This window comes from Tympanuchus pallidicinctus, unplaced genomic scaffold (assembly GCF_026119805.1).
Source record: "Tympanuchus pallidicinctus isolate F22 unplaced genomic scaffold, pur_lepc_1.0 scaffold19, whole genome shotgun sequence".
Lineage (NCBI taxonomy): Eukaryota > Metazoa > Chordata > Aves > Galliformes > Phasianidae > Tympanuchus > Tympanuchus pallidicinctus.
This window is the reverse complement of record NW_026294710.1, coordinates 362959-379451: the sequence shown is the minus strand read 5'-3', so window position 1 is coordinate 379451 and position 16493 is coordinate 362959. Positions and strand designations below refer to the sequence as shown.

General features: G+C 55.3%; 1 protein-coding gene and 1 long non-coding RNA gene across 8 annotated transcripts in view; one reads left to right on the top strand and one right to left on the bottom strand.

Annotated features, from left to right (window-relative positions):
• Positions 1-8959: 8959 nt before the first annotated feature.
• The window catches only part of RGS3 (regulator of G protein signaling 3), a 67123-nt gene continuing 59589 nt past the window's right edge, over positions 8960-16493 (bottom strand). For 5 of the 7 annotated variants that reach the window (XM_052680740.1, XM_052680741.1, XM_052680742.1 and 2 more), the window contains 5 exons: positions 14241-14314; positions 11656-11757; positions 10948-11009; positions 10135-10301; positions 8960-10057 (listed from right to left, as the gene is read on the bottom strand). In XM_052680740.1, coding sequence (XP_052536700.1) covers positions 9872-10057; positions 10135-10301; positions 10948-11009; positions 11656-11757; positions 14241-14314 — 591 coding nt within the window. In that variant the 3' untranslated portion in view covers positions 8960-9871. Of the gene's footprint in view, positions 10058-10134; positions 10302-10947; positions 11010-11655; positions 11758-11861; positions 12101-13467; positions 13619-14240; positions 14315-16493 lie in introns of those variants that run through there. The other 2 variants (XM_052680746.1, XM_052680745.1) reach the window with 2 other exon arrangements.
• On the top strand, positions 12086-13043 carry LOC128079485 (uncharacterized). The gene is made up of 2 exons (XR_008206177.1): positions 12086-12174; positions 12270-13043. It is a non-coding gene; the product is annotated as an uncharacterized LOC128079485 (long non-coding RNA).

Sequence of the window (16493 nt, the reverse complement as noted above, 5' to 3'; positions counted from 1 at the left end):
AATGAAAATAGCCCCATGGCAGGAACTGAGCTGGAAGGCAGGAGCAGAGCAGCCAAGGAAATGACTGAAACAGAAGCTCGGGCAACTTCTAAGAAACAGCACTGCAACAGACTGGATCCAAATGGAAACTGCTCCCAGGAGGACCAGAGCTGCTTGAGAGTGGTCAGGGTGTAAATGGAGGGACCTCAGCCCATCTGAACAGCAAGCCCTCCAGCCTTTGGCCACGCACCCCATTCTCCCAAAGACCTTGGCTGGAGGATGGGAATAGGCACGAGTGTCCTGCCCAGAGCCTGCTGGGGGAGGCCACGTATTCAAAGCCTCAGTGCTGGCCATGATGAGACATTTGGATTGATATGACTCGAGCTCAAAAAATCCCAAACTCACCATGCCAATGCAGTTAGCAGCTGTAGCAGCTTCTGCAGAGTAAGAGCAGGGTGAGGAAGGGCCAGCAGAGGAGCCAGGAAGCCCAGTGATGCTGAGGTTGGGCATCCTCAGGGTGAGGACTCCCAAAACACAAGGGTGTATTTGCATGGGACAGTTGTAGAAACCAGGTAAAACCAGGCCCAGTACTGTGAGGCAAGGTGTGGAGGCCTTGGTGGTGTGCTTGGCTTTCACCTCATTTGGGAGGTACTGCGAATCAAAACCGACCATGACAACACACAACATCCATATGTACCTGGGGCAGCCTGGGGCAGTCGTGTCTCTCTGAGTCACCTCCCAGCACTTTGAGGGTTTCTCCAGTGCTTGGAGGAGGGGAAGGAGCCAGCTCATGTTCTTTGCTCCCAGTCATGTGGGTTAGACAGAGGTGATGGAAAAAGTGACCCATAAACACCCAAATGAAACCCCTGAGCAACCTCATGGGGAGCAGCACCGCTGCCTTTGAGCATCTGTGGTGACAGTACTTGGCCCCAAGCCCTCCAAACATAAACCATGTGCCCTCTGAAACATGCAGCATGCTGAGCTGCCCTCCCACCTGGCTGCAGTCATGACAAGATGAGGAGCAAGCACTGATAAGTTTGCCAGGGGGCAGAGAAGAACCGGCTCTCTGTGATGGATGTGAGCTCACACTGCCAATAGCAGCAGGTCCTTCAAAGGAAATTCAAGCCATGCCCAACAGCCCCTGCAGCCCCAAGCCAGGACATCCACCCCAGAGAGGCTGATAGAGACTGGTTCTGAATCTGTATTTTGTAGGATTTGTTGTGGGTTGTTTGTTTTTCTTGTTCTATTTTGTTGGTTTGGTTTGTTTGTTTGTTTGATTGTTTTGTCCAGAGAGGGAGCAGGAGATTGGGAAATGATTTAGGAAAAGAGTTTTTAAAAAAACTGTTTGAGTGCTTTCAAATATGGAGTGTCATGGCTGGAAAAGAGAAGGCTCTGGGGAGAGCTGAGAGTGGCCTGTCAGTATCTGAAGGGGCTGTAAGAAAGGAGGGGACAGGCTTTATATCAGGGTCTGCTGTGATAACATGAGGAGAAGTGGTTTCCAAAGATAAGAGGGGAGATTTAGACTGGATATAAGGAGGAAGTTTTTTTCAGTAAGGGTGGTGAGGCTCTGCACAGAGAAGCGGTGATGCCCCATCCCTGCAGTCAGCCAAGATCAGGCTGTTGGGACTCTGAAGCCCTGCAAATACCCCGAACCCAGCATAGCTCCACAGTGTGCACAGCGTTGGCCATCCCTGTGCTGTGTCTGATTTACATCAGCTCTGGAGAGCCAAACAGGAACTGCCCCACAGAGGTCTGCAGCCCTGAGCAGGGTCTGCAACATATCAGCCTGATGAGACACAAATGAGTGAATCTCCCAGGGCTTTCTTTCCATTAACCACTGCAGTTATTTTAGGAGCGCAGCACAACAGGGAGTGCATTGGCAGGGGCCAATCTGATCCAGGAAGAAAATAAATACGTTTTTTTCCTACCAAAAAAAAAAAAAAAAAAAAGCCACCAAAAATGACCCAACACTGTAGCTTGATTGGAAAAAGGCTGGGTTGTGTTTTTCTGTTTTCTGTTTTCCTTTAGCTGAGCACCCGTCCGACTCTCTGGAGCATTTTAAGGTTTTCCAGAAAACGAAAAGCAGCTGCCAGAGCTAAAAGTGGCAAAGGCACCAAACGTTTCCAAAAGCCACAGCTGGAAATAGCTGAGCACACGTTCCAGCCCCAAGAAGCACATTCCTCACCTGGCCCATCACCACCGGAGCTGTGTCATGGGAGGAACGGGGGAGGATTCTGCCCATCTCTGCGTCAAAGGAAGATGAAGCACTGATCAGGATCCTCATGAAGCTGTGGGCTGGCAGAACTTTGGGATGCTGGTTTGGGAGCAGAGCAGATGGGACCCGTGCAGCAATGGGTTTGAAGCTGGGGTGCTTGAAGGAAGCAGTGGGGATCAGTCTCAGACCAAACCAAGAAGAACCTTTGGGTCTTTCCTGTCTGACCCCAATGTCTGCTGCTTTTCCTGAGCTCTATTTGAAATGTGGCCATGATCACTGAGTCACAGAATCATCAAATCATTAAGGCTTGAAAAGACCTTCAAGATCATCCAGTCCAACCCATCCATCTACCACCAGCACTGCCACTAAACCATGCTCCAAAGTACCACATCTCCACATTTCTTGAACACTCCCAGGGATGAAGGCGACGTTTGTCTGAAGACAAATCTTGTGGCAAAGCTTCAGCATTGTCTTGATCCCATCCAACACCCAGGGAGCATCCACCAGATAGGAAACCACACCAGGAGGCTTTGTCGGTGTGTGATACCCCTGCATGTCCTACAGTGAGAACTGGATTTGACAGCTCTTACCTTTATATTGATACGTTTCCCAGAGAGCTGTGGCTGCACCATGCCTGGAGGAGCCCAAGGCCATGGTTGGGACCCTGGACTGCCTGACCTAATGGGGGACACCCAGCCCATGGCAGGGGTTGGAGCTCAATGTTCTTTAAGGTCCCTTCCAACCTAAGCCATTCCATGATTCTATGATCCTGGAGGCTGAGAGCCCATTTGTGCAGGCCAAGATGCAGGAGGAAGTGGACGGGGGCACCAGGGCGTGCAGTCAGAGTGAAGAGGTGGAGATCTGCATGCTCTGAGCAAGGAGAGTGTGTCTGAATGAGGTTACTCTATTTCCAGCAAACATTAATCCCTCCAAAATGCTCCTCTGCAGAGCAGCCAGTGACACTGAAGCCTATGTGGCTGCAGTGATGAACCAGCAGGTCTAAGATGAGACCCCTCTGAATCTTCAAGCAGCGGCCCTGAAGCTGCTCCTCAGCCTCATCACTGCATGGAAGGGAAAGAGGAGAGTAAAGAGATTGCCTCATGCAGTATCAGTCAGTAACCACCTCAAAGCCTCCGCGCATCCTGAAAAATACCTGCATGACCCAGAACTCATCCAGATTTACTGTGAACACACTGGTTTGACCATCAGCTGGTGGGAAGCATATGCAGAGTGATGGTGATGAGTGTTCCTGCGAAACAACATCCCCAACAAGCAGGCACCTGGCAGCAGATGAGTGCTGGTGCAGCAGAACTCACTACGCTCGCTGCCTGAGTCAATTCCTGGGTTGTAATGAGGCTGCAGTAATTAGAGTGTCCATAATTCTCATTTAATTAATACTCTGCTAGTTCTTCAGGAACTACTACTTTATGGCTTAGCCATAAAAGTTGGCATTCTGTTGAAATGTGATTTGTGAGGTCTCCCATTCTACTTCCTTCCATTCTATTTGTTGTAGGAAGGATTAGCTGCATTAACTTATCAGACTTCCTACCTGTAACAACATTTTTGTTCCTTGAAAAATAATCTAGTCAATTAATATCAATTACTTGTGTTCAAAAACAGATCAAATGAAATGTGTTGGGCAATATTTGCAAGAGCCACCCAGGATCCCCATCCCATGTCTGGTCCCTGCACAGGGTGCTGCTCAGGCTTTAGAACTGTAGAATCATTAAGGTTGGAAAGACCACTGAGATCACATAGTCCAACCCCAACCCATCTCCACCATCCCCACTGACCACGTCCCTCAGTGCCATATCTCTCCTCTTCTTGAACACCTCCAGGGATGGTGACTCCTACACCCCCTGTGCCAATACCTCATTACTCTGAGAATAAATTTTTCCAAATATCCAACCTAAACCTCCCCTGGCACAACTTAAGGCTAGATGGTGTCAAAAATGATTTTAAAAATTAGTACTGAAAAATAGAGTGATAGAAATTTTTGAGTCATGTCCTATGGAGGTGAGCTCTCCCCACCAATGGACAGGGCAGAGACATCACCTTGTGCTCCATGTCATAACCCACAGCCCAACACAGCCTCTCGGCAGCCCAATTTTTGGCACTCTGTTCTTGTATTTTACCCAGAGCCAAACGGCTTCAGAGTTCGCCAAAGAGCAAAAGGAAGGAGATCTTCCCTTGGCTCGGTCTCGTGGGGACGTAGGCCTTCTGCACCTCCATCACATGTCATGGAAGACACCACCCATGTCCACCAGCAAAGTGAGGGGCAGACTCCTTGTTGTGCTGGGTTTGTCTGCAGTTCAACCCTCCTCAGACCAGGAAAACCATCAACACCCATCAGGTCAGCCATGAATTTGTCTGGCCAAGTCTTCACTACATCCTGCGGTAGAGACTCCTGTATCTTTGGAGACCTCTATTTGTTCCTGATGTCCAACCTGAAGGCCTGAAATTTGTTATAACTTCTGGCTGTTGCTCCTTATTTTGTCACCTGGTGCTACCAACAAGATTTCAGTTCCATCACTTTTGTAATTATCCTTCCCAAATCAGTGTTGCCTCCTTGCCCCCAGACTAGATCAGCTCTTCTCTATCTGTCCACATAAGTCCCATGCCCCAGATCTATGCTCATCTCAGTAGGAACCTCTCTGGCTTTCCACATCCTTCTTGGAGCTGGCAGGACAAAAAATCAGACACGCCAGTCCAAACACCTGGGGACAAGCACTGGAGCTGCATCAAGGAGCAGACAAGTGTTTGTTCTGCTTTGTCGATCAGCTTCACAGCGCGCTCGTTTGCTGCAGAGCTGGGCTGGGTTTGTCTGACCGGTCACCACCGTGCCTGGTGCCATGTGCAGGAGGTTTCACCCACTTTTCTTTGTCTAGAAATGCTGCAAAGCATTAAGGAGAACAGAGCTGCTGCACCAATAGACTGACGCACAGCCTACGTGAAACTTTCCATTAGAAACACGTGCATGCTTCCAAAATAATTACCCAATTAGTTCAGGAAGGGACAAGAAATGACTTACACATGGTTCGTACATAAATGCTCCATCCCTGGTTCCCACCTGCTCCGGCCTGGCCCTTCCCCCTCTCCCACCTTCCTCTTCCTCTGCCAAAGGATGAAAGCTTGGGACTGAGGGAAGGGGGCTGGATGTTTGCAAGCTGGGGATCCCACTTGTCACCTCCACCTTTCCCCATGCATAGCTCAGTGGTTGCTGGAGTGGGGCAGGGATGTTGGCGGTGAATCACCCTGTGAAGAAGATCCTCCCCATGCCACGGGGCTGCTCAGCTACAAAGAAAAGTGTACTTCACCCTTCCTTCAGCCTCCCCAGCGCCGCCAGGAGAGCTGAGAGTCGGTGTTGTTGGCTTTCCTCCCCCAGCAGCGGGGAATGTGTGAGCTGGACAGGCTGAGTAAAAATGACCTAATGCAGAAAAGAATCAGAGAATGAGCAATGAGAGAGAGGGTTATAACAATGCTTCCCGTATGAGTTAGCAGCACCCAGGGGACTCCCACAGACTCTGGATTTCCTGTCCTGGCAGCAGCCCAGCCTGGCTTACTTTGCTTCCTTGACAGACAGCATCTGAGTCTGTTATTTTTACTTCAGAAGTGTGTTATTTTCTCTTTTATTTGCTCCCCAGAATTTCTGCAGGAGCAACACAACGAATGCCAGACCTGGAGCTCAGCAGCATTTGTCTTCCCAGACCCAAGGCAAGGACATACGCCTGGTGGGCATCACTGCTTGCTGCTCCTCTGGGCAGGGCAAAGTCCCACAAAGGACAGCACTGAGCCCCCCAGGGTCACAGCTGGTAAGGACACAACCACTTCAATGCATCCCTGCACGCCCCCCCACCCTGCAGAAGCAAAAATCCCAGGGCAAACCCAGACCGACTCCATTGCCATGCGGGCAATCAAAGACCAGGTGCCCCCACAGCAGATCCCCAGTCACCTTCCAGGGAGATCAGTTACCCAAGAAAGAGGAATTTGATGTGGTCTCCACCCACCTACATCGCTTGCTGAGCACAGCTAAGTGGCTCACACAGAAGGTCAGCTGTTTTGCCGGGGCAGGGGAATTCTCGTGTCTGCAGATTCAATATCTAGCTGCTGAGTTATGTTTAGTCTGTGGCTGTAAAGTAGCCTTGTTTCTATTCTGAGAATATTTGTCTAATCGGGGGTCCAAGGAATTATTCTGCTCGGTAGAAATCTATGTTTATTTGGTTAAGTTCATGCTCCAGGATGGGCGCCTTGGAGAAGCCCAAGAAAGGCTGAGCAGTGCTGGAGCATCCTGGGACACAGCACGCCTGTAAGGAAGGGAAGCGCTCCACTGATTCTGCACAAGAAAGAGAAGGGCTCCATTCTCCCAGCTGTGGGCAGCTCTGAAGTAGGGCTCACGTGCAACCTGGCACTGCTTAGCACAAAACATTCCTCGTTCCCAGGTGCTGGGCTGATCCTTTGGTGCTGCTGGGCAGACACACAGCTTGCTGCTTTCTCCCATCCGCCACACACTCATCAGCCTACAGTATTTTCAGTTTCTATCTTCAGAGCTTCATTCATGGATCACAGGTGACCCCAACACCCTTCTCTGGAGGCCTCAGCTGATGAGGCACTGAGCTGTGGGGTGTTTGAAGGGTGAGGATACATCACCTACAACAGGTAAACCTGATTTCAGTTCACCCCAGCCTCCTCATCCCTAACGGTGTGGGGAAGACATAGTGATAAACCCATGATTTCGTGACATTTTCATCAGCCATCATCACCTCTTTCACCCATGCAGTCAGCACACGTTTTTGAACCCAACAAGATGATTGCTCCCATTTTCCCACTGAAATCATTTCCCCATGGCCCTTTGCCTCGTTGCTGTCTTTGTCCCAGTGAGCTCCACCCCACCAAGGTGCCGAGGGCAAATTTCCCACAAACACAGCTGAGTTGTGACTACCAGCAACTGAGCAACCACAGGTTTTATCTCCAAGATAAATCCCTGCTATCTGTTGAGATAAAGCCTGCTACAGCATCCCCTCATTTGGGGAGGGAGCAGCTTCCCCATTGGGAATTTGCCTACAGCAGCAATGTCCACAGAACCCACAGTTGGTGGTGTGTTGGGCACTGGCAATAGGATTTTCCTCCCCATGGCCATCCCCAACAAGGAGACCTCCATAACAGCCCCATCCATGAGCTGACGTCCCCCATTGCATCCCCACCAGCTGCTCCAGGTTTCCCACATCCCTCATTACCAGGGCATGAAGCCTTGGGGCGATGGCACAAGGACAAAGCTGAAGCTGCAGTGTCACCATAGGGTCTTCTGAGATGCATCCTTCCACCACGGCAAGCACAGGGCAGTGCCATTTCCAGGAGAACACACACCTGATATCTCCACCTCTTACCCCAGCCCAGCTTCTCCCAGAGATCAGTGCATCTCTGAAGCATGTGGGGACAGTGTTTGCAGAGTGACTCACGCCAACCTGACGTGCTGGTAATAAATTCTGTTACAGCAATAACCAAACTTCTACTGCTATTGCAGGGCTATTTCTGTCTTCACCAGGGAGTGCTCCCAGGTGTTCACATCTCCGTCTTTTGCACGCTGTCACCTCTGTCCTCGCTGTGACTGCCTGAGGCAGCTGGGAGTTGATGATGTCAACCTTGGCACCTGGCCCCTGCCCCACGTGTCCTATTGCTGCCCCAGCCCTCGCTGCCCAGCCTGAGGGATGGGCTCCCATCCAGCACTCAACCTATGGGGATGTGACACTGGGTGCTCCTGGGCATCACCCAGCCACAGGAAGGGATGTGCATGGCACATGGCTTCCTTGGCAGCAAGAAGGCACTTTAAGGTTCCACAAAATGCCTCACAGAGACCCATGAAGCCCAGGAGGAAGAAAAGGATATGAAGGCTTTTGGGATGGGGAGGAAGAGAAGGTCCCGTTTGGAGGTACCTTTGCCCTACAGGAGATATGGGCACAGTGTGATTCCTGGGACTATGGAGGCATCCTGGGCCATGTGCTGGGGCTTAAAGCAGCCAGGACAAGCTGCCTAGGCAGCAGGGATCAGGGGGCACCCTTACATCAGAAGGGGCTGGCAGTGCTCACGAGGACACTGTGCTGAGCCATCAGGCACCAGCAGCTCCAGCAACAGTGGCCAGGGAAGGGACTATACCTGCCTTGGGGAGCTGTGCCCGTGGGTTAGGGGGCAGCCACATCATCCCTATCCCACTGCCAGCAGCCACCACACCACACAGATGGATGGCTCTGTGAGCCACCCAACAGCACTGCATGGCCCTGTGATGCCACAGGCATACTGAACCACCCAACCCTGACTGCAAGCAGCCCCAGGGATGGGCATGAAACATCTCAACCACTGAATGCACAGGAATCAGCCCCTACAGAGCATTTTCCCTGCAGATCCCATCTGTGCCCAGTCAAGCAGTGCAGCCAGGACCTGACACAGCAACACTGGGCTTTTTCCTGCTCCTTCTGATGTGTCCCATGGGGACTCACTGGTACACGAGGTCAGCCACATCTCTGGGCACTTCCTCATTCACAGGCCCGTGCCCCGCTGGGTACACACAGCAAACGCTGTCCCTGGGAACAGCCTCATTTTGGGCAAAACTCTCTGTGTTTCTGGCCTGAGCCTTTAACCCAGGAGCATCTGGCAGCTGCTGCAGCACGCAAGACAGCTCAGCATTTTGTCGGACCAGGTTTTCCCATCTTTAGTCATGTTTGTGCTCCTCCAGCTCCACCAGCACGGAGAAACATACCATGAAGAAAAGGCTACAAGAAATTACATTCCTTTTTTATTTACCTATGACCGTGACAATGTATTTTTGCTAGCTGCAGAGATGCTTTGCACTGTAAACTGGGCGCCCGGACGCATGCAGTCCATCCGGCTCCGCCGCGTTCAGCAACAGCCCCACGTCTCCAAACGCAGTATTGTGATCCAGAGTAGGGAGAGCACCGATTCCCAGAGCTGCTTATCTCCATCAGCAAGCCCTCCGTCGTCAGGGCAGGATATGTACACCCAGGCTCCCCCAGCACTGCTAGGGAACGCGTTATCAGTTTGTTGTTTTTTTTTTTTCCTTTTCTTTGTCAGATAAAACCTGCAAACTTAGAAAATGTTGCACACACTCGTAAAAGAGAAGGCATCCACTCCACGGGAGAACTCCGCCGTGACACGCACAACTATTGCACTTGTAAATTGGGAACGAGGTTTTCCTATAATACAGCGATGCGTCCAGCGAGAGGAGGTCAATAAATAAACCAGGAATGAGGGGAGCGTGAAGCTCCTGCGGGATGGCTGCCTTGGGGCAGAGATGCGCAGCAGCACCGCGGGGCTGGGTCGGGTCAGGAGTCCTTTGTCCAGAGATGACGCCCACATCGGTGCTGCCTGGGGAAAAGCAGAGCCCTGCGTAAAAGCCTTCCTCCTCCACGCTGCGTTGGGATCAAGCGTCGCCATCCAGCCACATTTGCAGCTCAGGTTCACAGTAGTCATGCGGGAGCTCCCCTCCTGGCTGACATCTGCCCCACGGCGTCGTACCAGCGATGGCAGGACGGGGCGATGGAGCAGTACCAGCCTGCTTGGCACCGGTGCCCCCACCGCCCCACACCTGGGGGGCACGGCCGGCTGCAGTGAGGTCCCCACCGCAGGTTCCATGTAAACACGCAGCTCCCAGTCTGCCCTGTTGCCCTACAGCGGGGAGCTGGCTTTCTTCTGGTGGACGATGTCCAAGTACAAGTCAGAGCGGAGGAAGCGGGGGTACGAGTCCTTCTCCATCAGCCCATAAATCCTCTTCTGCGCGAGGTCGAAGCAGCCGCGGGTGATGTTCTGCAGGTTCTCCTTGGTGTGCTCCCGTGTGTAGGAATCCAGGTTCACCTGTGGGCAGAGAGAGCAGTGAGCGGCCCCACGGGCCCCAGGGCACAGAGCTGGCTCTGAGCGGGAGCCGGCCTCACCTCCTTGCAGGACTGGATGGCGATGTACTCCGCAAAGATCTTCTTGGCCTTGGAGACCATCTTGGACTGGGATTTGATCTTTTTGTACTCCTCGCATGCCAGCCAGAACTCCAGGTTCTCCTCACTGAACTCGGTGCGCAGGAAGGCCCTGAAGGCCGCGAGCCCATCTGTGGGGACAGACACAGCTCTACTCCTGGGCAGACACACACCTCTATCAAACCCCAAATCCCTGCCATCTCACTCCCTAAAAATCCCCTATGAACAGCAGCAGTGCAGGTGGCGATGCCTGGCCTGACAGCACGAACATGAGCCACTTCTCAGCCATCTGGGCTCTCAAGGGGGATCTCAGCATGGATTGGGAGCTTGGGATAGAGATGGGATCCCCACAGGGACATGTAGACAAGGAAGGGAGTGCTGCAAAGCTGCTCCTGCCCCACAGACACAAGGCAGGCAGGGTATCCTGCCTTTCCCTCCCCAGTGGAGCTCCCACAGTCCTGAGCTCTCCCTGGCTCCTGCAATAATGTTCCCCCCTGAGTCTCCCCCCCAGCTTGGCAGAGGAAAAATGAGTGCAAGGAAAGTATCATAGAATCATATAATGGCCTGGGTTGTAAAGGACCTCAAAGATCATCCAGTTCCAACCCCCTGCCACAGGCAGGGTTACCAACCACCAGACCAGGCCACCCAGAGCCTGGGACGCTCCATTCCATCTCCATTCTCCCCAAGACACCAGAGCTGAGGAAATCACAGCGCTCCCCATGCACACACCTGGACATTCCTCAGTGGCAAAGGCAAAAAAGAGGGGCAAACACTCACATTTGTGCAGCAGCAGCTTCTCCAGGGACTCCCCCCACTTGAGAGCTTCCTCAGGTGCAGGCCTGCAGGATGAGGGCATTTGTTAGCAGAGTGAAGCTGCAAAAGCCACAGCTGCTGTCTGCCACCATGCAGCTGCCCTGGAGGAAGAACGCTTCCAGCAGCAGCAGCATCACTGTGCACCCTGCAGTGACTGCAGCACCACTGGCACCCGCAGTGCTGAGCTGGCTGTGCTGGAATGAATGCTCTGCGTTCAGGGTGGCAGGAAGAAAACATGAGGTAAGGGAGGGCCATGCGTGCTGCAGCCTCTGGGCCAGCACTGGAAAAATCCCAGGCAGTGCCCAAGGCTGTGGGATTTCAGGTGCCCCAATGAAGCCGCAGGCTGGGCAGCGCTCGTCCCAGCTGCTGGAGCACCTCCAGGGCTGAGCAGTTTCCCAAAGCATCCTCTGTCCAGCTGAAGGTGTCATGTTGAAGCACTGGGGGAAGGCGGGGAAATTTCCAGTCCCGAGTGCCACCGGCACGGGGCAGGGAGCTCCCTGCAGCCCAGGGCAGCATTCAGACAAAAAAAGTATTTAACACAGCTCAGGCACCGTGAGCTTCTGCCCACAACCTCCCCAGCTGGGTGACCCAGCATCCCCGGAGGTGGCACCAAGCCTGGACAGAGCTCGTCCGTGCCCCCGGAGCCCCACACCGTCCACCCGCAGCACCTACTTGAGCGACTTGAGCACTTTGTCCAGCTTGCCGGAGGGGTTGGCTCCCGGAGACTCGTTCCTGCGCCGGAAAATCCCCAGCCGGTTCTTCATATCCTTGGCTCTGGAGGAGAAGATCAAAGTTTAGGGGCGGGCAGGAAGGGGAGCAGCTCCCAGAGGTGCGCGGTGCCACGGGGCGCCCTGTCCCGCTCATCGCCCATCACCTACTCCTTCATGGTGTGCCGGCGCTGCAGGCTGCCGTTGTGCGGCCGCTGCACACCCAGCAACATTTCGGCGTGAAACTCCAACGGCTGCGGTTTGGAGAGGTCACGAAAAAAGGGCATCGTTTGTCGGGGCAGCTCCAGCACAGCCGGCACGCCTGGCCCGGCGCTGCGCTCTGCGGCTCCGCACCGGGACGGCGCGGAAGTGGGAGGGCCAAACGGAGCTGCGTGGCGTGGATGAGGTGTGGGTGAGGAGGGCTGTGTGTCAGCCCAGCGCTGCTCGGGACGGCTCCGCCGTTGCTGGGGAAACTCGAGGAAAGGTGGAAAAAAGCATGGGAGAGGGCGGGGAGATGGGGCCTTTCAAGGGACTGCGGGGAAAGTCATCGCGGCGGGGATTTACGAGCGCTATTTATAGGGCGTTGGGGAATGCGGCGGTGCGGGGCTGCGTCTCCTGTGCGGGGCCGGCAGCACGGCTGGGAGCGGCAGGGGTGGCAGCGTCAGATGTCAGTTTGGAGTGGGCACGGCCGTGAGGACATCGCGGCGGGATGGTTGGGACGCACTGGGTAACTCACAGCCACGGCACCGCACGGTGCCAACCCCCACGCGTCCCCACGCTGCCGTCCCTGTACGGACAGACAGATGTGCGTCCGTGCACGGCGCTCCCGCTGCCCCGGGAAGCTGCCGTCGGAACGCAGTACCGGTTTGAGCGGCGGCCACGGGCACCGGCGTTGCCCCAGTCCTGCCCGGCTCTCGGCGGGCAGCGGGAGGTGACAAAGAGAGCTCGGGATGGGCGATGCTGACCCCTCGTGGCACAGCTTCCGAGTGCACTGAGGATGATGGATGGTTGGGGACGCGGGGTGGCACGGCCACCTCCCGCAGGTCCCACGTCGCAGGGTGCTCGGAGGAGCTGCCGCTGCGTGTGGCTGCGGCCGGGGCTGGTTGGGAACGCGACGGACACGGAGGGGTTCGCGGTGTCCCCAGTTGTCCCCAGCTGCTGCCAGGCACCAGCACAGCACAGACACTGGACCGACAGATCTAAACGAGGAGCTCCAAACCCCGCCTGCATCCCATCGGCAAGGCTCTAGCCGTCCCACACAGCTCCCAGCAACAATTTTAGCACTGTTCTCACTTTAGCAACACAGCCACCGCAGCTGGGATCCTGGCGAGGTGTGAAAAGCACTGAAAAGTCCCTGTGTTTGTGTGTCTGTATGTCCACGTGTCCATCCGTCTGTGTGAGGGAGCAGCGCCTGTGGGCTGCACTTTGTGCACCCTCTGCACCCACAGCTCTGCAGCACCAGGTTTCCCACAGCAGGAAGCAAAGCCCCAGAGGAGTCCCCAAGCTTAAAACCTGTGGAATGCTGTACTCTCAGCGCTCCTCGAGCAGATGCTCGTGAATAAACAGCAAGCAGCACACAGCCTGGCTGCTCCCACTGCAGAGTGCACACAGCCCCTAGTAAGGTGCTGCCACAAAAATCCACAGTGCACTGCTGGGTTCGACCTGGATTCACCTCCATCAGCCGTCTGCAAGGCCTCGTCCAGCCCCGTCTCCCCATGCCACCTCCAAACCATCCCCTGCAGCGCACATCGCCGTCCCCACAGGAGCGCTGCCCTACCTTTCCAGGCACTTCTCAGAAAAATCCACCATGGTGAGGTGCATCAGGAGCAGCTGGCAGTGCCGAACCGCGGCCACTCTCCCCATAAATACCCCACAGGCCACCTGGCAGCCATCCCTGCAGCCAATCGCCGCCCGCTGCGACGCACCGCGCTCCCACAGCCATCCCAAGGTGAGCGGCGCAAACCCTCCCCACAGCCGCTCCCGCGCCCTACAGATCCCCCCCCCGCCGCCCCAATTCCCCCCGGCTCACGTGGGGGATGTCCCCGCTGCAGATGGCGAGGAATTGATTTTCATTTCGAGTGTTTGGAGAATGAAAGGAGCTATAAATAGGCGGCTGCGGCACAGCGCGTGGGGCAACAGTGCCGCTCACAGGCAGGCTGCACGCGGGGAGCTGCCATGGAGAGGCACACGCAGCAGCGCCGCAGCCACGTGCAGCACTCATCTGCTCCCACTCACGTGTGAGGGGCAATGCCAGGGTACAGCAACCCTGCCTTGCAAAACCCTGTGGCCCCACTGACCTGCAGCTGAGCTGCCCCGTCCTTGCCCGGACCAGCTGCGGGGCATCCCAAACCCTTAGTGCAGTGTAGGGGCTGCAGCATCCCACCCATCACATCACAGTGAATGCTCCCAGCCACGCTGAGCAACATCACCAGCACTCGTCCCCCCCACCTCCCAACCTCCAGAAACTCTGGGTGAATGGGGCACGGTACCCCATGGGCTCAGCCCCGCTGTTTTGCCCATGGCACTATCGAACCGCAGTGTGCCACTTACAGGCTCCTGCTCCTCTTCTTGCGGGAGGTTTCATCCCCTTCATCACAGCTGCATTCGGGGTCGCCTCCACTCAGCTGGCGGAAAGAGAAAAGTGGTGTTTGCATCACAGTGCCATGCATGCCCTCACACCACCAGACAGCTCTGCCAGCATTTCCTGAGGTCCCCGTGCAGCAGCTCCTTCCCCAAAACATCCCTCTGCAGCAGAGCAGGGGCTGAAACCCTGACCCCCTCCCCTGCCCATGTCCTGGGGACATCCCACAACTGGTGGCCTGGGGACCCCTTGGCTTCAAGGTGCTGACAGCAGAGCCTCCTACAGGGACGCTCACATCCTCCTTCCCAGTGTTCCCATCTCTGCTGTCATGAGTGGGCACGGGGCTGGGGCACCCAAAATACTCTGGGGATCTCCCAGCAGTCCCCAGGCAGGAAAAATCACAGCAGAACTGAACCATAACATGGCAGCTTCCTATCCTCAACCTCCACACAGAGGTGACCTTGGCAGCCATGGGGACCTCGGAGATGCTACAAGGTCAAGGTGTCACCAGCACAGCCTCTGAGCCACGAAGGCCAATGGCCAGGCATTGGGCTACCTTTGCTTGGAGGCTTTGCTACCTCACTGAGCACAGCTGGAAGGGGACTCACAGCCAACCCCACAGCCAGCCCCACAGCCAGCCCAGCCCCACACTACTTCCTCGGGGCGCTTTCCAGGATTGCCGATCTGTGGCAGTGCCGTGGGAACCCACTGCATGGCCCAGCAGCCCCGGGCTCAAGGCTTCTGACACTTCCTTCCATTCTGCGCCCGGGTTTCCGGAGTTTATCAGCCCCAAACAATGCAGCCCCTGCAAAATGCCTTCCCCCCACAGATAGGGCCGGCCGGGGCGACGCGCAGCCGGGCCACGCTTCCTGCCATTGTCTGGGGAGGCTCCGCTGAGCTTGGGGACAAAAAGCAACCATTGCCGAGTCCCAGCACTCCTGGCTGTAAAACAACAACCTGCCCAGATTGAGAGCAGTGGGAGGCACAGGGAACCGTGGGCACAATGGGATGATCCCATAAATAATCCTGCTCGGTGGACAAGGCCACTGGGTGCCGTAGTACTGCAGGCAGTGCTGGGCCTGGGGGGATGCAGAGGGGAACTGTACATCAGTGCCGGATCTGGAAAGCATGGAGGGTTCCACTGGGCTCCTCCAAAGGCACAGAGCTCTAGAAGTCCCTCCCAAGTGTAGGCTGTGACACAAAGCCCCGTGTGCATGGTGGCTGAAGCAGGGAGAGTTGGCACAGGAGGAGCAGGCAGGGGACCAGGGGGTCCAAGAGCAAATTGTGCTCCAAGAAATGGCAACCAAGGTGGCTTTTGATGTATCAGGAGAATGGCACAGGGAGGGTTAATCCCATCATGGCTTTAACCTATGGTGCTGTCATGCTTGGTGGCACACAGAGCTCTGCAACAGCATCCCCTGCCAAGAGGTGGAGCAGTATGCAATGCAGTCCCAAGCATTGCAAGGTGCTCTCAAGCAGTGTGATGTGGCCCTGAGCCAAGCAGCATGGTTACAAGCCATGCAACAAGGCCACAGGCTCTGCAACATTGTGCTGAGCCATACAACATGGTCCAATGCCATGCAATGTGATCTCAGCCTATGCAACAAGCTCCTGAGCCATGCAGCAAGTTCCCAAGCCACGCAGTGTGGTCTTAAGCCACACAGTGCAGTCCCAAGCAGTGCAAACTGTGCCATGCAGCCCTGAGCCAAGCAGAGCCCTGCCCTGCAAGGTCAGGCAGAGCTGGCTGCTGGGAAGGCACAAGGGCAGTTCCACAGCAGGAATGGGGCAGCAGCACATCTCACACACCATCACTGCAATGGCAGTTCAACTGCTTTAAATACTTGCGATGCCAAACCATGGCCAGTTCCATGCAGAGCTGTATGCTCCTGTATGTGCCAGCACTGCTCTCCAGTGTCTGATGCACCACAGTTCCTCCTCAGCCTATTCAGGATGGGGTCTGCAAGGACCAAAGCCGTCTAGGAGGCCAAGCAGTGCACTCAGCTGCCGGTGTCCCTGAGCACAGCAGGGATGCACAGTCAGGGGAGGCTCCCTGGAGCCCAGCTCCTCCCTGTCCCTGCCATTGTGAGCTGCAGTTTGCACATCCAAACATCTCTTCCTCTGTGCATCTCAGCAGACAGCAGCTCTGCAGCCCATGGGATCTGTTGACACCATGGAAGATGCTGCCCCAGCACCTGGTGGCATCCCCGGGGTGCTGTGGCCCC